The sequence below is a fragment of the Pholis gunnellus genome, assembly GCF_910591455.1.
Source record: "Pholis gunnellus genome assembly, chromosome: 24".
NCBI classification, from domain to species: domain Eukaryota; kingdom Metazoa; phylum Chordata; class Actinopteri; order Perciformes; family Pholidae; genus Pholis; species Pholis gunnellus.
The window spans coordinates 5,721,220-5,744,757 of record NC_136551.1 but is presented as its reverse complement, the minus strand read 5'-3'; the positions used below and the strand labels follow the sequence as shown (position 1 = coordinate 5,744,757).

The 23,538-nt window shown below is 44.8% G+C and overlaps 1 protein-coding gene across 1 annotated transcript in view; it reads right to left on the bottom strand.

Annotated features, from left to right (window-relative positions):
- dock9b (dedicator of cytokinesis 9b) overlaps window positions 1–22,540 on the bottom strand; it is a 44,425-nt gene extending 21,885 nt beyond the window's left edge. The window contains 9 exon segments of the mRNA XM_079185712.1: window positions 409–464; window positions 794–968; window positions 1,122–1,256; window positions 1,446–1,541; window positions 2,179–2,248; window positions 3,259–3,341; window positions 4,602–4,691; window positions 7,410–7,526; window positions 22,224–22,540. Of these exon segments, the coding sequence (XP_079041838.1) occupies window positions 409–464; window positions 794–968; window positions 1,122–1,256; window positions 1,446–1,541; window positions 2,179–2,248; window positions 3,259–3,341; window positions 4,602–4,691; window positions 7,410–7,526; window positions 22,224–22,337 (936 nt within the window). The 5' untranslated portion in view covers window positions 22,338–22,540.
- Between the last annotated feature and the right edge of the window lie 998 nt (window positions 22,541–23,538).

Below are 23,538 nucleotides of genomic sequence, written 5' to 3'. Positions count from 1 at the left end.
CGGCCACGAGATATGGCAAGACTCACATTCAGGTCCTTTTGGGTCCGATTCAAACATTTTGGCAATCTCTCATACAGAACCCTTTCTACAGTAACTTATTTTCTGCCTTTTTAAAAGTTTGTTTCCGGACTGCCACGTTCTTGGAGACCATATACACTTTGGCAGATGTTTGCTTGGTTAGCACCCAACAGGAAACCTGGCAGCAGGAAATCTGCAGCTGTTCGGCAATTCCACCCAAAACAGCAGTTACAATTCAGAATGCTTTCGCGTGAGGTCATGTGGCACCTTCAGACATCCAAGGCACCTCTACAGTATGCGGACTAATCCATATGGTGTGGCTTGTTATGTGGTCAAACAGAGGTGTTTAGCATTGTTTTAGCATTACTACAGATGGGAATAACAGGCTACCTGAAAGCTGTCTTGGAAACTTCCGGAGGAGAGGTCTGTTTTTCCGTGCTCCTCGTCTGTTGGAGAGATCAACATATTAGCTGATGCAATTATATAAAACATAATGATGTGTTGGACCCTGCCTCTCTGTGAGGAGGACTACATCAGTAAAATATTGTTAATTATGTTGTTTATCAAGCATTAGAGAAACATCCTAGAGATGAATGATTCCATGGGGTACAGGCCAATTGAAAAAGCCTGCAGGTGCAGCAAACATCCAAAGATATGGAGGCAAATAAATGCAGACACAAACACTGCACATAAATGCATGCAGAAATAATTAAGCTGCTAAGAGAGAAAAACAAGATGTCAAGGAAATCAAATATAAATGCACAAAAAACCCCACCGTCGTGCAGGTCCCCGTTCCTCTTCTCCTGCATGGCCTGTTCAAAGCTGCTGTGGAGGATCTTGTTGAGGGTGCCGATCCACTCCTCCATCTCTGCTTCGCTGTCTGCAGCCAGCAGGAACGTGCTCTTGTCCTGCATCTTCAGCTCAAAGGCGAACCGACGCACTTTGCTGTTCTGAAAGAACATGACGGCAAACAATTTCACACAGTCCATTTCAGACCTTTTAAAGTTTTTATTACATCCCAGCCCTTTAAAGAAGCTGAAAGAATGCTCACTTGAATTTCTGAATTCATACTGTGGGAGCCCCAGTGCATAAGATCCTTTTACCTGAACAACCCCCATGCATGAGTCAAGGAAGATGGTTCCTTTGGGTTCCTTGGAGGTGTTCTCGTCCTTGTAGAAGTTGAGGTTGTAGGATCCATCTCCCAGCTGGGCCAGATGGAAGTACCTCCTCTTGAAGGACTAGATGATGTAAACAGAGCATGTTAGCATCCCAAAAGGCCTCTTTCTCTCTAAAAATACCACAAGAGTGGAGATGGGGCGTGGGAAAGCTTAGCGGTAATATGACAAAGTGCGAGGATTCCCATTTGTGCAGAGAGAAAAAGACAAACTTAGTATTAGTATTTTATTTCCATTAGGCTGTGACTGTACCCGCATAGTAACACTGATTGCACTGTTCATGTTTCCTTTGTACAGCCAGCCATGTTTAGACACTCCTCCCTTCTGAGATCCGAGGGAAGCTGTGTCCTGCAGAAGGAGGGGCAAAAAAACCCACATTAATACAGGTATTCTACCGTTAAATGAGACTTAACACGCATGAGAATCACATACATTTTGGTCTTTATGTCCCCCAAAAGACATACACGCTCTCGTATGAATATATTTACACACATTGGGCTTAAAAACCTGCTGACACCCACGAATTGGGTCCTGAGAAGGATGCTCTTCATTAACAGCAACAGTGCACTTCTGTAATCTCGGGGGGTTTTAGCCGCGACGGTGCGTCCATCAAAGGTCACCGGCCTCCCGTTAAATCAATGCCTGAAGCGTGGTAATTATTGGAAGGAGATGTGCCCTTAAAATGCTACAAATGTACCGAAGATGTCAGCTATTCTGGGAAACGGCGTGGGACTCGAACAAGAAACAAAACATCTAAAGGTTGGCTTGTATTAAAGGGGTGGAATTAGATAAATGAATACAATATTGTGCAATAAGTCAATATATTGTTTGTGCTCTATTTCATTCCCTTGTAATCAAGTTTCTTTTTGAAGAGGGCTGGGTGAGGCCTAGGGAAAGGTTGAACTTATTGCCTCACATGAAGACTATGGCACAGACGGTGTACCCCGAACGAAGAGGAAATAAAGTTTGGGATCGGTGGGCTCACCTCGTCTTTTTCCACATCTTCATCCACCTCAAACAGGTGAGCTGCCAGTTTCTCAGGTCTCGACACCTTACTGAAAGCACAAGGAAAAGATCACTCAGGTCAACTTCAGTTTACAGGAAGGGCACATCACCCATGGACTTACATGTACGGCACACTTTACAGATTCAAATATAAAAATCCCCCCATAAAAGCTATGGAAATTCATATGTACACACACACAGGCGGCATCCAAAACATAGCTGTAGACATGTTAAAACAGCAACAGGATTGAGGTTAAGTAGTTAAGTTTGATCATACTTTGTATTTGTATATACATGTATGTTTCAGAATACAAAAAGTGCAAATTGCATTGTGTTTTTGGTAATTTCACTGCTATTCCGAAATTCTAGCTCTACAGGATGTTGCCTGATTACTGCAGCTGCTTCTCTACGTGCAGCTCAAAACCCCAGACTGAGCGTTTGCCCTTTGACCTTTACAAGACCCAGTGTCCTCGGGGGAACTAGCAGCATAAACAGTGTCAAGGCCAAGGCCGTCTAGGTTTTTACGCTACAATGTTTTAAACAAGACACACAACATCTGTAAAGCACATTCCTGTGTTTAAGGAAAGTGGCTCCATCAAGGACACACAAGACATTGTGGGATTTCCCTTGAGCTCCAATGATATCAATCGGCAGCACTCCCAGAATAGCTCTGCTTATCCTCGCTAGAAAAACATAGGAAGCCTTTCTATTGTTGTTGTGGAGGAGCTCGGAGCCTCCGAGACACAGATTTCCGTGTTTCTAGAGTTCTGGCTCAAACGCTCAGTGGGCTGTAAACAAAGGGCCGTGTCACCGAACAAAAGAAGATTTACAATATCCCTTGGAGGGCTTTTGCAGCATTGTGTGCTACACGATGGACAATGCAGCCCATTAGCTGAACGTTGCATGCTTCTATGGAGAAAACAGCTGGATGGCTTTGCAAATGACCACGTTCCAAGCAGCTGTTGGAGAATTGATCCTACATTACCCATAAAGCAAAGCCCCCTCTGCCATTGGAACTCTACATCCAGTGTGTGACTCTACACCTCACGGGCACACTCACTTTGGGAGCTGGCGGAAGTCTCCAGAATACTCCTCATGCTTGTAGTTGACCACATGCCAGTCGGACTTGTAGGTCTTGATGCACTGCAGAGACAGAGAGTGGAGACGGGGTGAGCGGGTCATTTAAACAAGAGCAAATTAAGACGTACACTCAGGCACATGGTCCAGACAGGCTCAGGTTTCTAAAAGAACCGTATATATATATATATATATATATAAAGTGTATTTGAGTTCTATCCAAAAAAGGTTTGGACTCGGATGGAAGGCAGACTTTAAGATTTGAAGGAGCCTTGGGAAGACCACTAAAGTCATCAAAGTGAAGGTCGGTGTGAATAGGGCCTGTAGATATTACTGACGAAGGGGGTGAAAAATAACAGACACACGTGCTAGATTAAAATCACTGACCACCAACGAAGGAAACGTCGCAATCGCCCCACCTCCCCTGGAGAATTCAGTCCCATCCGGGTGGGACTTTCCTGTATAGTTTGCAGTGCAATAAGATTTCGTATCGTCTATTAATTCTTTAGCTCTTCGTCTGTTCAAGCTCCCTGGAAGTTTGCTAGTCAACATGTTTTTGAGGCGTTATGTTTTCCAGCTTTTTTTTTATAGGAGAGAGGCAAACACACTGGTCACTTGGGGATGTTCCAATATGTGTTCAGCGATTCTGCGAATTCATAAAACACACATGTTCGACTGAGGCAAGGGGTCACTTAAAAAGTGGGAAAATAAAGAACAGCCCATGTGTATAAGGCCTCCCAGCGACTCCAGATGTAGTTATGATGTAATTCCTGGCTGCAGCCGCGGGGTACGATCCCCTATCAGGCTCTATCAGGCCGCACCCCAACCAAACAACACAACGTGAACCACCACTGAACTGTGGACTCCATCTGTGGCCGATCCTCTGCACCGTCAGGAAACATGTGAGGGCGGGGAGCGCGAATGGAAGTTCATTTAAAGGCTAACGGCAACATTTTTTGACGCACACCGTATCAGTTTCCCACTCGTCTCTAAATCACGTGAACGAACGGTCAGCAAACACTTTTACGCCCGCTTCCTCTGAAATCTAATCTGCACCATAAACAGATCAGTATGAATCGTTGGCTGGATTCATGTCTGAACTCCAGGATCTGATGGGTCCTCAGGGTGTGAGAGCCAGTTGCATTATCCGGACAGAGGCGAAGCACCTGTGTTTGGGTGAAAGGAGAGAAAACATGGCTACGCTCCAAAAAGAAAATAGGATAGAGCAGGGATTCGCTCACGACTGTGAGGTTGATGCTTTGGCCCAAGACGGAGGGATAAGGAATGGACAAAGCAGGCTTACGCCCAGGTATGTGTTAGCTTTACCTCTTGGACAAACAGCGAGTGAGCTTCTTTCTCTGCAGTCTCTGGCACGGTGGAGAACAGAGTCCTGCCCTGGCGCCTGAGGGTGGAGATCTGAGGGGAGAGGGGGAAAAGCAGGCATGAATAACAGACTGATGGAAGAGATTTCTGTATCTTTTTTTATTATAAAGCAGATCTAGGTGCTCTATGAATACTGTTAAAACAGAGCGTTTCAGACAGTGGGGGAATACAGATATTTTCAGACTGACAGTATGAGATAAATAATGTGTTTTAAAAAAATCAAAGCATGTCAACATGTTCTAGTAGTAACCCAAAATACAAGTATGAACCTGAAAATAAGCACGATATGTCCCCTTTAAGGATGTCTAATCATAATATTGATCATGACTATGAACTATTTTTTCAAGCACAGTTAGAGAAGTAGAGATGAAAGGAGATGGTACTTTTGTTCTTTTGAGTCGCTCAAAGAAAAAACAATAACCAGTACTGCAGAGAATGTTCTGCAGCCTGTATTATTCCAGTCCTAATTCTTCACCCTGCTCGCCTTATTAGACAGATACAGAGAGAGAGTGGAGAGCTAGGATCCATAGCTGAGGAGCAAAAGGAGCCTCGGGGCATCAAGACTGTTGGGGCTGGCAAGCCTTGCTCCCACTGAGTGTTCTGCTTTTCAACTCAACCCACAAAGCAGGGTAGGAAACAGTGACACAATGACCTAGTTTTGTCATAAATCTTCTATTCCTACACTGGCAAGCATACAGTTATTCAGTCTCTGTCCTGATTTGTCCAGTGCACTCTTGCAATAGCAATCAAAGACTTGTCAGAAGCCCAAACTGAGCTCAGTTAAGTCCGTCCAGTGATATGTTAAACGTCTGGCTACAGAAGATACTTGGAATAATAATTAACTGACTTTTTACGCTTCAGATGAAACATGGAAAATTTGCTTTCTCGTGAAATAGATGATAAAATCGATACCAATCTCATATCTGTCCGATAAATATGAAGCTGGTGCTAGCAGGCAGTTAGCTTAGCGTAGCATAAAGACTGGGAGCAGGGAGACTCGTCTAGCTTGGCTCTGTTTCTTTAATACACACAAAAGTTCAAATGTAAGAACAACACGGATTAATTAAACAAGACATAACATGCTAATTAGTGAGTTTTAGAGTTACCGGTAGGATTTTTACCTTTAATAAAGCCATGTTTCCTCTGACCTAGCTAGCTCGTCTCTTAGCTTTAGCATCATATTTAGTGTACAGACACGATATTGATCATCTCATTGAACTCTATTTTGCAAAAAGTCCAACTTTTTTTAAAGAACTTTGATAGTGTGTCAGCAGGATAGTTTGCCCTGCGTTTGGTCATCCTAAAATCTCAAGGGTGAGTAGATAATGGGTGAATTTGAATGAGTAAAATCCCGAGCATGGATATCTGGGCAAAGTGGTCGGGTACGGGAGGAGAGGAGTCTTCTGAAGGAACTCCTACTTTGAAAGATGAAAGCGACTGTGTTTTACCCGTACACGTGAGCAGGATCAAATATTTGAAGACTCTAAATAAGCGAAATAGAAATGTACACTCTGTTATGAATGAAAACTTCAGACTGCATTCAGTCTAATATCCAGCCAAGGATCTCTCCTGTTCTACATATACGTAGCGGAAGTTAATCCACAACTCAACACTTCCCCTCCTTCCACATTGAGGCTCTCTCTCCCTTGCTGTTACTGTGCGAAAGTGTGTATCCATACGCGCATGTATCTGTGCAGCACGTGCAAATGCTAGGCCCATATGTTTGGCTGCCCCCCCCCCCCCGCCCTTCTCCTCTCCAAGCCCAGTGATGTAAAACATATGGCAGGTTAGACAGATGGACGGACTGGGTCGGACCCACACACACGTTCACACAAAGGGAAGTTACTATTGGCTGTGCTCTGCAGACAGCCCAGTAATGAAAACTACTCATCATCTACTGATTGTGAAACAGTGCAGTAGCAGACTGTTATTGCTCAGTGTGTGGATTCTATTCCTTTGTTTTGTTGCCCTAATTTGACTGTTATGGCATTGTCTATATGGCAATCAGCAAATCGGACGGAGAATATCTTTATTAAAGGTATAACGATTCGCTAAAACAGCAGGACACTGTAGTTTTTAGCAAATGGTATTCAAACAGGAGAAAATAGTGCATTTGTTGGGGACTATTTCTTTTCAGGAGACTTGAGGAATGACAAATATTTGAGTCTGTCCTTGTTTTTCTCTTCCTCTCTCAAACTGGGAGTGGCCCCCGCCGAGATCCATCTCAGCGCTATACGGTGATGTAATGTTGACACAGTCTTTGAGCTCCTTTTGGACACAAGCGGCAGATCCACGTAGCGTGTAAATGTTTATAAAAGTGCGAGCCAGCGATTGCACGCAGTACATGTAGAAGTCCAATTTATAGATTCAACCTCGTTATCAGCTGTGCTCAGCTGTATTCGGAGCCGATTTCCTAGAAAGACGCGAGTCAAGCGCAGTGTTGGGGAACTTAAACAACATCAAAGTCTCATCAACTTTTAAAAGACTTTGTAGTGTGTCTGGTAGACCCGCTGAAGCAGGATGGGAAATAATCCAGTTGCAGATAGTGACCCTGCAAGATCCCCAGTCTTTGTCAAATCTTATAGACTGTAACTATCAGTTAAGAGACATTGTCTTCAGATGCGAGAGGGTGTCAGACTTTTAAATATTAGTTGTAGTTTCACGTGGGACACAAACAAAGGTGTCCTGGGTAAAATTCCCGTGTGTGACAAACTAAGATGTATATAATATATAACTCTCACGACGTCTTACCTGGAAGTCGTCCATGGGGAACTGCAGCATGTCCCGCAGAACATCACTGATGATCTGCGTCTTCCTCTGCAGAAGCACATTCTCATAGTCCAGAGGCTCTATGATCTTCGGTTTTACCTGAAAGAACAAATTGCAGCAGCGGATCAGCAAGTGGCAAAAACGTGTTTTTTTGTTCTGTACAGCTGTGGTCTTTCGTTGAATTTCAATCCGTCTAATTGTACAATTAATAAGGGTATCAGTGTTACAAGTCTGGGGTATTCACGCTGTCTTGACAACAAGTTGCTATTGTCTTTTACTGACAGCTACAGCAGCGAGAACTGGCACAGAGACAGACGTGAATGTGGGTTAACAGAAGAGGAGACGAGGAGAGAAGCGAGGGATGGATGGACGGGCGAGAGTCTGCGTGCGCCATTGTACCAGCCACTGTGTCATGAGCTCACGTTCAAAACCTGAACGAGAGAAGCAAACAGTGGTCATAGCTGCTCTGCAAATCTGTCAGCGCCCGCCGCAGGAAGGTGGACGGTTCAAAATCCTTATGCTACATCGTAACAGAGATGGCTTTGTAAGCACGGATGCTTGGCAGAAGGTAAGATAGTTGAGCAGAGTTCTTGATGGAGAGATGAAAGTCCCAGCCGGCGTCGGCTCTGACATTCCACAGAACAGACTCAAGGGATTCCTCCCGCCTGTGATATTAAAACAACACATCTTCTCATATGACACACATGTGTGGCTGCGTCGGCATGTTCAGATCCTAAGGAAGTAAACACAGCTTTGATCTATTTACAGCTGAACTAAGACAGATTTAAGTTTTTTAATACGTTATGTGACACACAACCTAATTTCACACCTGTAGATTTGACACAAATCCATTTTCAGGTATAAGGACACAAGCTGTGGGACAAGACTTGACACAAAAAAAGACAAAAGCTGAACTCAGCAATGTCAATTATTATTTATATGGAAAAATGTCCCGATGTTCCACTCTACAGGACCTGATGATGGCGCCAAACGAAAAGGCGAGGGATCACCGAAGTTATTACGATTCATACTGAGCAGACGTGTTCGTACCAAATTTCGTGGCAATCCATCCAATAGTTTTGGAGATATTTTATATTGTCAGTGGACCAACGTTGACCCCTAGAATCCCCCAAATGAAGTGCAAAGTTCCCTTTACTAACAAAGAAACAAACAGACAAACCTGCCACTAGATGAAATATTACCCAGAGTTCCATCTTTCTGTATGTTGGCCCAGCCGGGCGCGGCTGTGATCCATATTACTTGGATTAGCCTCTAGATCTGGGCCCAATGAGCACATAACAAACCGAGGCCAATTAAACGGTCGCCTGAACGTCGGCTTTACATTTTCATTGGCCCAACCAATCCTCCCGATGATGTCATGAAAATATCCCTCCATATCGCTCAGCCCTTTGGATGTAAAAGATCATCTGATAAGCAGAAAATCCAACTGATTTCCATCTGGATTATTGCCATTCAGACGGAAGATAACGACGAGCAGCTGTGAACTGTGACACCTCAGTAATTATCTCACATGATTACGTTGGAGACAAAGTTGTGGGATTGAGTTTAAGGCTGATGGAGATGTGGCTGTTAGTGTGCTCTATAAACTCAACAACTGTCAGTTTGATAACAAGTTATAATCTGGATTTGCTGAACAAAAAATAATCTGATATCAAATCTTAAAAAAGAAAAGAATAGGTTGGTATAGGTTGTCTTTCACAGCATTCTGGAACAAACCTGCATCTTTTATCATTGCACCGACTTTGCAGCCAACTTGTCAGCCCGCCTGACTCTGAGGCACAGGAACAGTTAATGAACAAAGAGAGCCACAAGTGCTCCATTTCCTAAAAAAAGATCAACATTCAACCCTCTGGAGGGGGTCTGCCCTGAAGCTGCTATTTCCCATTTCCGTCTAACCCTTTTAAAAGAAAAGAATCTTCAAAGCTGCTCTTGGAGTCTGAGAGATAGAAAAAAACAACAATCAGATCGCATCGGTTCCACTTACAACCCAAAAGAGGGAGAGGATTTTTAGAAGAAAAAATGTGCTTCTATGTGAAAGATGGCACCGTGCGCACTTACCGCTGCCACCTGTGACCCGGCCTCCACCTCCTCCTCAATCTCAGCCAGGCTCTTGTACTGCTGTGGAGACTCTATCACCATCTCCCTTTTGGGGGCTTTGCCAGCCCGGCCCTGCATGGTGGTCAAGTCCTCCTTGCCCGCCGGTAAACAGGTGCGAGACTCACCGCGCACACACCATGGCACAGAGTTGCCCCGCGTTGTGCGTGAAGGTAGGGAGAGCTTTTTGCCGACGTCCAGTGAGATTCCCTCTTCTGTTCTCAATCGCAGTAGCCCGGCCTCCCTCTCTCTCTCTCTCTCTCTCTCTCTCCCGCTCTGTCTCTCATCAGAAGGGCCCCTCCCACCCTCACAGCTGTGCAGCTGTGAGCGTGTGTTTGTATGTACAGTGTGTGAGGGGGAGGAGGGCAGGGAGAAATGGACCACTCCCCCATTAAAGAACTTCGAAGAGGCCCAGAGATCATGTTGTCATGCGCCTGCTCCACCTGCCTTGTGTGTGTGCGTGCGTGCGTGCGTGCGTGTGTGTGTGTGTGTTGAAAATATAAAGAAAAGGTAGAAGACAAGAGGAGATGAATTGAAAAAAGTTGTGTACCATTCTAAATTAAAGGGTAAATATTTTGTACAATTCAGGGTACATTCAGGGTACCAATCAAATATGTGCAAGAGAAGATAAGTAAGTAATCAATAATAAAAGGGAAGCCAAAATACCATCACTCAGTATACGGTAGATGTCAATGGCCTGTGGCTTTAAGAGAGCACTACACTGATTTAGCTTAGCACTCCTACAGCATTGGACAATGTAGGAGCTACCAGGCAGCAACCTCCAATCCAGAGTCCGGAAGTGTCTTAAACCTGTATTCTCTCTAATGTCCATCAGGGGGCGACCCCTCTGGTTGTATAGTAGTCTATGAGAAAATGACTCTACTTCTCTCTTGATTTATTACCTCAGTAAACATTGTAAACATGAGTTTATGGTCTCAATTTCTAGTTTCAAGTCTTCTTCAATACAGCATGATGTTCATTTAGTAAATTATGGTCCATTCAGGGTCAAGTAGATCATAAAGCAGGGTACACTTTTGGGCGGGGCTACCTTGTGGAAGCGACAGGATCATTCTTTTATGTGCAGGGCAACATCTGGCCTGAATTCAACATTGCTTTCCTAACTTAGTAAAACATAATGTAACATAGATAAAAATGGACTGAATCGTCATTTAAATGACAAGAAATTTGAAGTACAGAAATGCCGAAGATACTTTTTTAAAACTGTGTCACCGTTCTTTATTTCTTTCACCAGAAAGTCTGCTTTTCAGTGTGTAGCATAGTGTTCTACTGGTAGCTTGCCAGAGAATTCCTCCGTGATCTGATGACGTGACAGGACATAAAACACGGTCTAGGTCCTTCTCTAACATCATTTCTGATTGTCAGATGGATCCTATATTGGATTGAAAAGCTGCGTCACTGCTGAAGAGACTAAAAATAACTGTCGCGAGCCACAGTAACCGCGCGAAGACACCCAATCTGTGTTGATAAAGTTCTGCTCCTCATTGATATTTTGCTCCGCTTTGAACTGGTGCTACGCTGTATCCGCTGCAGCGGGCACTCACAGCAGGGTCAGTAAAAACACTCTTATCCGGCACTCAGACTCAACACACACACACACACACACACACACACACTCTCCTGCTGCTTCAGGAACAGTTAGAGCTGCAGCTTGTTCCTCCGTCCAGTCAGCGTCCTCCCCTTTAATCTTCAAGCAAACCGAGGCGCCTCGGCTCAGCTGTTTTCTATCGCAGAGAGTGTGCTTTGCAACGATGACATTTAAAGTTGTCAATGAGGAGTTAATGTGGGTCAATTTATGCAAATCCTTTTTTTTTTCTCTCTCTCTCTCTCTCTCTCTCTCTTCTGCTGCGTTAAACACAACTCCCAAACCACGGTCGATGTTTACAAGCCACTGAATCTTCCTGACATAACAAGCATGAATAATAACTCACCCACCAATTATCTCCATGGGAAGAGAAGTCGGGCCTCTCTTGAAAGAAAGAGAGGGAAGGGGGTGTGTATGGGGGGGATGTCAGAGAGAGGGGATGACACGCCATGGGTCAGGATGACTTCAAAGGCCTTTGCTGCAGTTTCGGTGCCTTCACCCCAGACAAAATGTAGCACAAAGGCGGGCAAGGATGTGTGTGTGTGTGTGTGTGTTTCACTTTTCGTACAGCGGGGTTCTCTGATGTGTGAGGCACTGTGCATGATTTGCATAGCTTGTTTTAACTGTACTCTCTTCAAAGGGACTTGCTGAAATGTACCATTCAGTGAAAATAACTTGCCTTTAAAAAACGCAGGAAGTCGCACGGAGGCTGTGAAATAAGGTTGTTCAACTCTGCCGAGAGAGGGGAGGCGAGACGGAAGGAGCTTCGCGAGCCACAGGAATAACCGCCACGAGTGGAGCGGCGTTGGTGCCGCGACTAATACAGGTGTGTGGGGCTGCCACTGCCACGACGATAGCAACAAATAACCAGGTGGCATCCTCCTGTTCCGAAAAGTGAAGCCAGTGTGGAAGTGCCTTAAACCTGCATTCTCTCTAATGGCCACTAGGGGGCGACTCGCTAGTTTAAAGTCTTCTTCAATACAGCATGATGGTCATTTAGTAAAGGATGGTCCCATTTAGAGTAAAGCAGATGATAAAACAGGATGTGCTTCAGGGCGGGGCTACCTTGTGATCTACCGGAGACTTCCCTTCACTAGTTGCAAAAAAATACTTTGTGGTAAATATCAGTAAAAAATGGCAGTAAATCTTAGAGCAAATCTAATGCAGCTCTCTGACTTGACTCTCCTCTGGCCTTGGCCTGTGAAGGACTGCTGACTGGACTGCGGCGGCCTCAGCGATGGCGTCGCCAGCTCAGCGTGATAATCAGCCTCTTGTCAGAGACCCTGCCTGCCACTGAGGTCACCCCCTTCATTCATCCGCATCTCCGGAGCGCTCCCTCACTCCATCACGCTTCCTGGAGCCATCGCTGGTACTCTGCCAGAGACACCACGAGAGTTGGTGTCCGAGCAGCGTGCATGATGGGAGTGCAAATGAGTTTACAAGGCCATCTGCGTAAGGGCTTGACGTAAAAAAATGACAGAATGGTCAGAGAGAGAGAGAGTGAAGGAAAAGGATTTATGCACAGCTTGAACTCATTAGCACATGTGAGCCTTCCACACCCTTCCCAAGAGGCACACACACACATACATCGAGCGTCACACACGTCTGTGGAGAATTGCATAAGGGCAATGACGTAATGTTAGGGGGCCGACCATCGCTGCAGGCAGTCTGGGGAGAGAAAGTGTGAGGGCGTTGCCTGAGAAGAAGCGAAACTCCCCCATCAGACTGACCCATGATACACACACACACATGCCAGTTATCTCCCTGACCGAAAACTCTGTCACAAGCCGTGAGTGTCCATCACACTAAAAAAAGCTGACTTTCCTTTAATCAAAGAAGCAAAGAGCAGCTCTGTCTTGTGGTCAACGTCACATTACTGTGCCTCCAGATAGTTCAGGGGGAAAACATGTGGGACAAGTTAAATGCGATAGGGGAGAAGGGAGTTCCTCCATGATGTCAGAGCTCTCAGGAGGTGCTGAGCGATCGGCTCGAGACTGTGCAGCAACGTGAACCCGAAGAGAGCAGAAAGTCCCTGATTAGTCCATATAGGAACCGAATGTAGATCCATTCATGCTCCTGTCTGGTTTACAGAGGAATCATCACCTGCACTGGACCAGAATGCCGGAATGTTGCAGGACTTCCAAAATTGTATTATGTGCATTCGAGTGTACTGTACAGGAAATTAAAACGGTATCGGTGACTACCGATCTGGAGCCGTTGGCTTTAACACTTGTGCTCTAACTACCCTGACATTTATCTTACTGTACAGAAGAGCAAGGGTAACCTCTGAGGGATTGGAGAGAGGGAGAGTCCAACATAGAGGAAGCTATCGTAGCTTAGCTGTGCTTCAGCGTTGCAAAGGGAGGGTTTGGCCTCTACTAGCTTGGAGAACTCAAAGTTAGGCTACATCCACACTAATCACATGACCGTTCACGCACACTGGGCATGCGGGTGCCGCTGTAAACAGGAAATAGATTGGTTGCTATTGGAGTATTATTGTCCTCTTTAAGAGTAAAGGGTCGTGCTTGATACTTAAGATCTTCCTCTGTATACTCAAACGGACACATTTTGTGGAAAGAAAAGCTTTACTTTTCAAACTTAGTTTGCTTTAAATGAACACTTACAAATCAAAGTTTTACTAGATTATGGGTCCATAAATTTGGGTTGCCGTTCTGGACCCTTTTCATCGCTCGGGACGATGTGTTCCGCTGCAACCGAAAGATGTAATTGTTGTTTGTAAGGGACGGGCTATGGGAGGCCAACGGCAGCTTAATGGTTGTAAAGGAAACACTGCACCCAAAAGAGATAATGGTTTATAGTGAGCGTCCTTGCCTCAGTGTGCACTAGAACTCCTACTTAAACCCCTCGCCATCGATTGTCCATTAAATCTCTCTGATTTAGCACAGAGCAGGCTGCGAGCTAATGGAGCTAACTTGAGGAGAGTAGCTTAATGTAGCAGTGCATAAATCCAAGTGGAAGACAACATGGCTACGGACCTTGCTCAGTACGGATGAACTCTTGCAAATCCTAAGACTTATGTTACTTTTCCTCGCAGCCAAATGTTAAGCTTTTGATCTGCCGCAGTAATTGTGCGATCGTGGGGCACTGAAAGAAATACTTCACTTCTAAATCCAGCTCCTCGGGGGAGTCTATTAGGAAGATTATTAGCCCAAAATCTGCTGATTGGTGCTCAATCCGAACAGCCTCCGCTCTTTCTGTAAATTATTAATGTTCTTCCTCAAGAAAGATATGTTATATGTTATACGTATCGAAAAGAAACTTTAGCTCTAGCTAGTGGAGTCACAGAAGGAATTCTTCTCTATATCTAATTTAGAGGTGAATTCAGTCATATGGACTCAAGGAGATGAATCCTTACTTGCAGATTTACTCATTTTGACCTGTAATATTGTGTGGTACACATTCTGGATAACAGTTAATGAAACTGGAAAAGGAAACAGGCATACTGGAGTTTTAATTCAATTAAAACCTGATTGCAAAACAGTGGAACATTCCTGGAAACGACCCTCGGTGCGCGCCAGCGAAGAGGTAATACGTCAAAGTGGGTTTACCAGAGCAGTGGTGGAAATCCAGTGTTGCGATCCCCTCAGGCTCAGCGTTTCCTCGTCCTCCTCCAGAGCCCGTAGCTCCACCGCCCCCTTGATGTAGCCGCAGTTCCTCTCGAGGATGGAGCGCAGCCCCTCCAACAGAACCACGCTGGTGGTGCATCCCATGGTGCCAACAAGCGCTCGCCACCACCATGCAGAGGTAACGATCTCCCTGCTGGAGCCTAATCTTTCAACTCTTTGCTGTGGATGCAGCAACTTGATCTCCACAACCTTGACCTCTTTCCACGGGGGTAGAGAAAGTCCTCTTACAGGTGTGCGGGAAAGTCACTCAGGTATCAGTTTCCCCGAGGAGCAACCGCTACCCTCCAGAGCGAATCTCAGCCCTGAGTCGTATCCTCCGGTGTTCGGCTCAGCAGGGATGGAGGGACGAGCGCGCGGAGGAGAGAAGCTGCTCGCTCAGCCGAAGCAGGGCGTTCCTTCCTTCTGCCGGGGGGGACGAGGATGCTCTCGCTTTGCTCGCTCACCGACTCCTCTTCTTCTTCTTCGCTGGATCGCTTTCCCTCCCTCTTCGCTCAACCTTGCCATCTCTCTCCATCATGCAATCACGCCTGTCACTTTCACTTCTTCTTCTCCTCCCCTCCCAGCGGGCTCTCCCCCCCCCCCTCCTCCCTCCTCCCTCGCTCGCTCTCAGAGCTTAGTCACTCTCTGACTCCGCATGCTTTGTCAACAGTAAAAGCAGCGCGTTACCAACAAAGACGCACTCAGACACAAACTGGCTGCTGCAGACTCCTTCTCTCTGCCCCCTTTCCCCTCCTTCCTTCTTTCTTACAGCGAAAATTACAAGCGATGCAGTCATCCTTCTGATGTCACTTACATGCGCTCTAAGACGTAAAAAAGGAATGATTTAACTTCTCTTGACCCTCGTTGCCAGACCCACAGACTCCTGGTCAGACTGATAATTTAAGCACGGTGCGTCATAGGACGAGCAGGACAAACCCGGCAACCCTCTGCAACTCCTCATGATCTCATTAACATCCTCTCCACAGAAGCAAGGGTGTGAGATGAAGGATACAGCCTTGTTTATGCAAGGCTAATTTAAATCTCTGAGAATTTTCTTCAGCTTCTCTCCAGTGGCTGGTGTAAATAGTTCATCAAGCGGGTGACACACTCACCTACTTTATAAGTGGATGATGCAGCAAAATGTGTAAGAAGGAAAATCATACAAAAAAAGCAAGAGACAGCACGAAGTAGAAGCGGTATTTGTAACAACAGGAAACGGTTATGGTGGCCGTAAAGAAAATGTACTTGATGCTGAAATTTTGGAAACATTAGGAACACACAGAAAGAGGTAAAGTTGTAGTAAAAAAAAAAAAAACAGCAGTTGATGGAAGTGCAGTGTTTCCATCTAATTGTCGAGCAAATTTTAAGCAAACAAAAATGTTGCAAAAAAAAAAAGGAAATGTGAAATAGGTGCATTTCCGTCAACCAGTTTGAAGCTAACTGCTACACAAAGCGGTTACATTAGCACATAGCACTTCTATGCTACACAAGCTACTGTAGGTAGCATTTATTCAGGGAGTGCAGTTAGTGACAGTGTGGGCTCCCTTGTAGCTCTGACGGAGTATCAGCGGGGGCGGGGCTTAGCAAAGGGTCAACTTGGGGGATTTTTAATCATTCTTTCATGTCAGCTAGCATGCTATCCATACGAACACGCTGATTGAATTTTGCAGTTTCCATACAGCTCTTCTAATATGAAACTTCTAAATGTGCACAATGAATGGAAACTGATCTGTGGTGTAGCGCCCCTTCAAAGCTGTAAGCTCGTTTCTGTCAATGCAGAGTTTTCAGGCTCATTCAAAAAGCCTCAACAGCATCCTTTGAACAATGTCATTACATTACGGGCTATCCCTCAGGGGCTGCATTAATCTAATGAAATCCAAACTGCACCCCACAATGCACCCGATAACCTTTTTCACACAGACATCTGCAAACTGGGGAAACGACAGATTGCACCGGACCACAAAATTATTTCATCAGAATCCAAAGAAGATTCATCCGATGTAGAGCAGGGCAACGATGAAAACCCCTTCAGTCAGCAAAGCAAATGTAAGATGCTCATCTTCTGATCCACTAAACAGCCTGCTCCATCTGTCCTTGATCACAAATTGACTCCTTTTATGGTTTTTGCATCTGCAGTTTTAGACCAAAATGTGGCCAAAATGTGGCCAAAATGTGGCTTTTCAAAGCGGTGAACCGTTTTTTATTCTGAAAAAACTAAATGTGAGAGATTAAGGTTGGTCTCCTGGCAACAAGACAAGGTATTTTAGAGAAAGAAAAGAATCATAAGTGGCAACACACCAAATCAATCAAACCTTGTGCAAAGACTCAAAGGGTGAAAGACTAAACCCTTATTTCCCAGTCCCATGTCATGGCTAAATGCTGACAGAATAATAAAGAGTCTTTGTCTTTACGTGTTCGAATGCTTACAGCGTGAACATTTCTGCACAGCACCTGGTGTAGACGTGCATCACTGCCGCCTCCCACAGGCTGCTCCTCACACTGCAACAACACTGAGGCCTGATGACTCACTGGGGGAAAGAAAATAAGGCAGACGATTGCTCCTAACCTCATCTTTTTCAAATAGATGTTGTGAAACACACGCAATCGCGAGAGCGTTGCCCAAAAACATACTGCAATGTGAGCCGGAGAGCATGCAAAGCACAGAGGTGACTCAAACAAGACGGTACGGCAGCCAAGTTTCACTGCAGTGGTTTTAATGGAAAAAACTATCTGGGGCTTGTTTTGCAAAGCTAGGCGTTAGAGACTCCTAATCGACTCCTAGTGTTGCATGCAGTCAGTCATGTGAATGCATTTAGAGGGAATCCATGTCCTATGTGATTACATAGCATTAACACTAGTTTTATTTTGGCCAATGACCATGGAACATGACTTAGTCATGCTAGCAGCTCTTTGAGGGCTGTACTGGAATGTTCGTATGTCGATGATCAGCGGTTTAGCATGCTAATTTGCACTAAATACTAAAATATCAGATGGTTAATGGGAATGCCGTTCATTTTGAACGTATTGGGGCTTAAAACCAAAGTACTGGACAAATTAAAAAAGGAGAAATGTGCATCTCATCGCATCGTCCATTTGGAGTTATGTGCTTGTTAAAGGAATGCTTTCCAAAAGCCATTGAAAAGTTTTAGAATACGTAGTAACTGCGATTCTCTTCATCTTAGGGAAATGTGCCAATAGTTTTATCAGGGACTTAAAATCCAGGCTACTAATAATGGATGTAACTGTAGAATCTAGGTTAGACTCATGGGATTTGGGTATTGAGAGTTTCATGAAAGGCCTGCAGGTACTCTGGCCAACTAGGACAGGGGGAAAAAAAACTGTCTGTGTTCAATATTCTAACTAACCAGAAATGAGAGAAACCATCACACTACTGTCACCTTTAATATCATATTCTAGCTAGGCCACTGGTTCTATTTCTACCTATCTCAGCCTACCTTTCACATGGAGGGATTCTCATGCAGCCAAAAGGACTGTGAATGTTTTCCACACTAAAATAAAATGGCTATTTTTAGAGAACTGTGTCAACTGGGTCAGAGGATCTTTTTTATGGTCACTGCCCAATTTCTGCAGACAAGTCTGGCAGCACTGCTGTGGCTAATCGTGTATATTAAAGAGACGGTAACCATTACGAATAAGTGACACAGGGTTTAAAGTCGTCTGCAGCTCTGGGAGGGGGCTTTTTTATTTTGTCAAAATAACCCAGATGATGTCATAAGGATAGGATGACGTCATCACGGCAGGGCTAGGCGATAACACAATATGGTAATTTTCGTGATATCGTGGTGCACAATGACGTCATCTAAATTGATCATAACAAGCATGTACTCACATTACTCGTGAAACGTGATGTGAGATATGCAAATTAGCAGATGTGATCATGCTAAGATGCTACACAAAGAGCATTGTGAACATTATACTTGCGTACCATCAGAATGTTAGCACCATAGATGTCTATGGTTATGGTTAGTCACTGTGAGCATGTTAGCATGCTGACTGTACATGGCTGTATCCCATAATCCATACTAATTCTATACAGTACTGCATGCTAATGATCACTGGTATGCCTTTTTAGCAAAAGCATACTTTCTATATAATTCATAAAAACAGGAAATTATACAACACACAAGTGCAACTTTGACTTTGGACGTCAATTAAACTTCCCAAGAGACTTCAAAAATGTTTTCCCCTTGATTTAATCCATATTTTTTTGTTTCTTAAGATCTTTCTGGAGCACCACAACCCACAAATTATTTTAATGCATTTCAGCTGGGAGCAGCGTTAGTTGTGTTTCACCAGAAGCGAAACTTTTTCTTTTCATTTGTATCTTATTAAAGTGCTCATGATCACACTCTTCTTAAACCAAATACCACACTGATGTAGTCCCCCATCTGTAATTTAGTTTCTTTACACAAAGACATTTGTGAAACTGCTAAACTTGAAATGTAATGTCACTGTCTGCTCAAGCTTAGGCAGATTCTTACCATGAACCACAGGCAAAAGAAAACTCCAAACACTGAAGATGTTGCAATAAGTCAAAATCTCCCTTCCACTCTCTCTTGAATCAACACAGTGCCTTGTTGCAGAAACAGAAACACGCAGCAGCTGTCAAATAAAAATGATGTGGCGCTCAAACAAGTACAGGCATTTTAATTGTGTTTCCATTTGTGAGCCTGCAGGCTCTAAAGAATGATCACAGCCTTGGTTGCGGTGGAGACTGTGGCAACATGTCAAAACCATGTCATGAAGTAGGAATTTTGCATTACAGTGGTGCTGATTTCTGCCGTTTTCTATCCGTTTTAAGGGGGAAATGAAGGCTCACAAACACACATGCCAGGCTGGCCATGGAAGCAAAAAGACAGCGGGTGTTTACGCCAGTAAACGACAGAGTACGAGGTAGCCTAAATAAAGAAGACGTGGAAACCGCATGGCCAGAAAAGCCCTCAAATCAGCCATCAGCGGCCACGAAACCCAGGTCCTGTATCATGACCCAGATGTAGGTCAGCAGTGCTGAAGCATCTGCAAATCTGCAGATTATCTCCGCCAGTTTTTTTTTCAATGCCCCGATCAGACCAAATCCTCTAAAGAGGAGTTCACTCACAAGTGGAGTTGCTCATAGCTCATAGAGAAAAAGAGAGGGCGAACAACCCGAAATACAGAAGGACAAAGACAGAATGAGTGTTTCTATAGTATGCATGTGTGTGTGCATGAAGGAATGAGTAAAGACACTCCTTCTGCAAGGCAGGGAGAGGGCAGAAAGAGGTATAAAAGAACCCTGAGCAAGCATTTACCGCAGTTGGAAGTGGTTATTAAAACAGCGGGGGCTGTGTTTACGGCTCCACTGCTTGGCCTCCGCTTTGTTTACTAAGGTAGCTGAGCGAGGCGACCACGCCTGCAGTAGCCGTGTGTGTGTGTGTGTGTGTGTGTGTGTCAGCGAGCATCCAACTTGCCCGATCTGGCCTCGGTCTTGAACCCTGATGATTTAGCACACATGCAGGTATTCATAATTAATGGGCCCCGCGGTGCTTTGGTGTGACGCCGGGTGAAAGAGGGCACGTTTTAAAAATAGCCAGGACACCTACCATCATCAGCATCCATTATTTAATACAGCCCAGGGATCTGAGCTGGCATCCATTATGCCGCTCCACACACTGTGGACTAAAACAGTATTAATAGGGCTACTATGACACCGATTAAAATGAAGACTAAATAATGGATTGTGCTCCACTATACCAGGAAAAGGAGTACGTTACTTTAGGGACTCTTTAAGACCTGCCTTTCAAATACCTCCTCCATTCTTTTGGATTACATTTACACAACTAAATAAGATCAAAGTCACATTGCAATCCAAGACCAGCCAACCTGCTTCTTGCTGGGTGAAATCTGAGCTGTTGTGGACATTCTTTCATGTCTAGTACACTATATATATATATATATATATATATATATATATATGTATTTGTTTTACCATACCAGCATGTCAGTCTCCATGTCAAATGGGCAGGGGCTAAACAGCTGCGCCATAAGTACAAAGTCAAAAATAGAGGTCCAGCGGAAGTAAGTTCACACAGAGGCACCATAGAAGGCACATAATGGGACCCAGGTGCATGCCATGGTCGCCCGCTCAAAACAGGTCTTTTGTGATAACTTTAAGTGCAGATGTTTCGCTAATTCAGCCAGAACATCATGTACCGCTGCCAAAAAGAGTTAAAGGGACACTCGTCATGGGTAGGTCCCTAACTCTGGAGGAGAATCAAACGCAAGCCTTAAGTTAGAAAAGGTTTATCACTTGTGAAGCTGGTGAAGGATAATGGGATTTTCGCAAAACAAGCAATACCTCCTGGTTGGCACGTCTAGCTAATACGGTAGCTAATACACCGCCCTATTGACAAGCACACAACAAAACGTACACTTCTGCTCCACTTATTCCTGAGTGTACTGTGAAGGCAATGACGTACACAGTGAGTGTGAGTGTAACATGATGATAATACAAACTCATTAGCAAAAGACCAGATCTCAGGGTCACTGGTCAGCGCCTGGTCCTCTGGTCCCCTATCATGTGACCACTTGCACTTGACTGCAGCGTAGTTTCAGCAACATTTGGAGATTAAACCAGCGAGCAACGTGTCATAATGCTGAATTTATGCTCCGCTTCCAGTGTGCGCTGTTTTTAAATGGCTTTACTGGTGCACTGGGAGCCAGATACACAGACGATTGACAACTTAATATAGTCAAGACCGTTAAGATGTTTTTATATAACTGATAAACTGCCTATGCCTTTTGATTACTTTATTACAAGATCGGTTGGCACACTGGGACCATGGAGAGAGACAGCAGCCATAATTGACAGTAAAAGCCATTGGGGGGGGGGCATATTGATCACCGTTATGCAACAAGAGCACAGTCACTGGCTTAGTCGGGGTAAGTCCCTGAGGATGAGGACACTACATTTTAAAGTAGAGGAGGATGTCCCGCCGACACAATAATAATATCATCATCCTCATCATAATAGACTAATGTTCATTTTAGTGCATCCTGACATACGGTTGAATAAAAACTGTCTTTGGCAATTTTTACCTTAGTCATTACTGTTCCTGTCTGACCTATCTGGTTGCAAGGTGCACCGAGGGGGGGGGTCAGGTGACAGGATGAACTAAAGAAACGTGCAGGTGTGTGTGTGTGTGTGTGTGTGTGCGTGTGTGCGTGTGTGTGTGTGTGTCCCTTTAGAGCTGGAGGTGTATGTTTCAGTTACCTGGCAACCCCTTTGAGAAAGTTGCAATAGACACCCTAGCACCAAGTGACAGCATAGCTATAGAAATGTCACCATTCTCAGATGAATTTAATAGGTGATACAACTTATAACTAATGTTAAAAAGACCCCCATGCAAGCAGCTTCGTGCTGCCGTCTTATGTCAGTGCATTCCCCGCTCTTACCATCAACACTGACGTCCTGACAGCCTCGGAGACGCTCTGCCTCAGCTCCGCGGCGGTGCCCGGCTTGTTGAGCCCCCGGGTGAACTTCCTCGCCTCGGGTGGAGCAGAAGCCATGGCGCGGCCCCACCTTTCATCAGACGGCCAGGTTCGCTGAAGAGGAGCGGGACCACCGGTCGGGGTGCTGCTGTTCCAAGCGGCGACGCTCGTGCGTAAAGGCGCACTGTTTTATCCTGCCATTACGGTGCCTTCGATGTTAACATTAACGCGCTCACGTGTACAGGTGACGCAGTAGGCCAGAGGATGACTGCCCTTGTCCACAGCCGACATCCGAAGCTCGCTGCGCTCTCTGTCCCGTCAGCGAAGGGTCCCTCGCGCCAACTGGCACGCCCCCTTCTTCCTTCTATCAGCGTCTAGTGGGACAGCGCTGTAAACTAACTCATCTATCATTTAGATATACTTTTATATAACATGACAGCATTATTTCAACACTGTGTCTGAGGGACACTCTCAGCTTGCTAGATATGCTAGTTATATATAAATTGATAGGTAGAAAGTTAGGAATATTAGTTTGCAATTCCCCTAATTTGAGCTGCACTTAATACTATTTTGAGGTTATATAACTACAATCCCGCATACTGTTCCGCCGTAGGCACGGGCTAACGTTGCCACCTGCTGGAATAATTATTGTTTTGACTATACAGTCTGGTGCTTTAGGCTTTAAACTCTGTGTAAAGTTATGTGACCACACAGAGGCAGTAAAGTAACACTAATAGTTGAATAACTGTTGAAGCATTCAGGAACAATTGGAAATAGTAACTTTAAGGAGGTTAATCGTTGAAATAAAGGGATAGCCATGAGGATAAAGTACAACAACAATATCTACTAGTATATATTGTTGTTATACTTTTATAATGTGTATTTATTATAGGACTATTGGCATGTCTTCACAAATAGAAGAGTATATACTATAAATGATGTAGCCTCTCTCAGAAAAATACCTGATATAAAAGCGCGCATATTGAAGCAGCATTTTTCCTGCAGGTTGCATTCAGATTGCTTCAGTTATTTTAAAATGCAAGCTCAACCTGAGCCAAGCTTTACAGTGTTTACTACAGTGGTGTGAAAAACTCGGAGAGTGCCTGAACGCAGCACATGTTTCCAGGGTGGTGTTATATCCATAGTCTGCGGCACAGCGGCGCTGCATCACCCCGCCTCCTGCAGGACTGTCCTCCACCCCCAACACCAACCCACAGCAACCTGATACCGGAGACGAGCGGTCCAGACAACCCTGCAAACGAGGCGTTCCCCGCCGCCC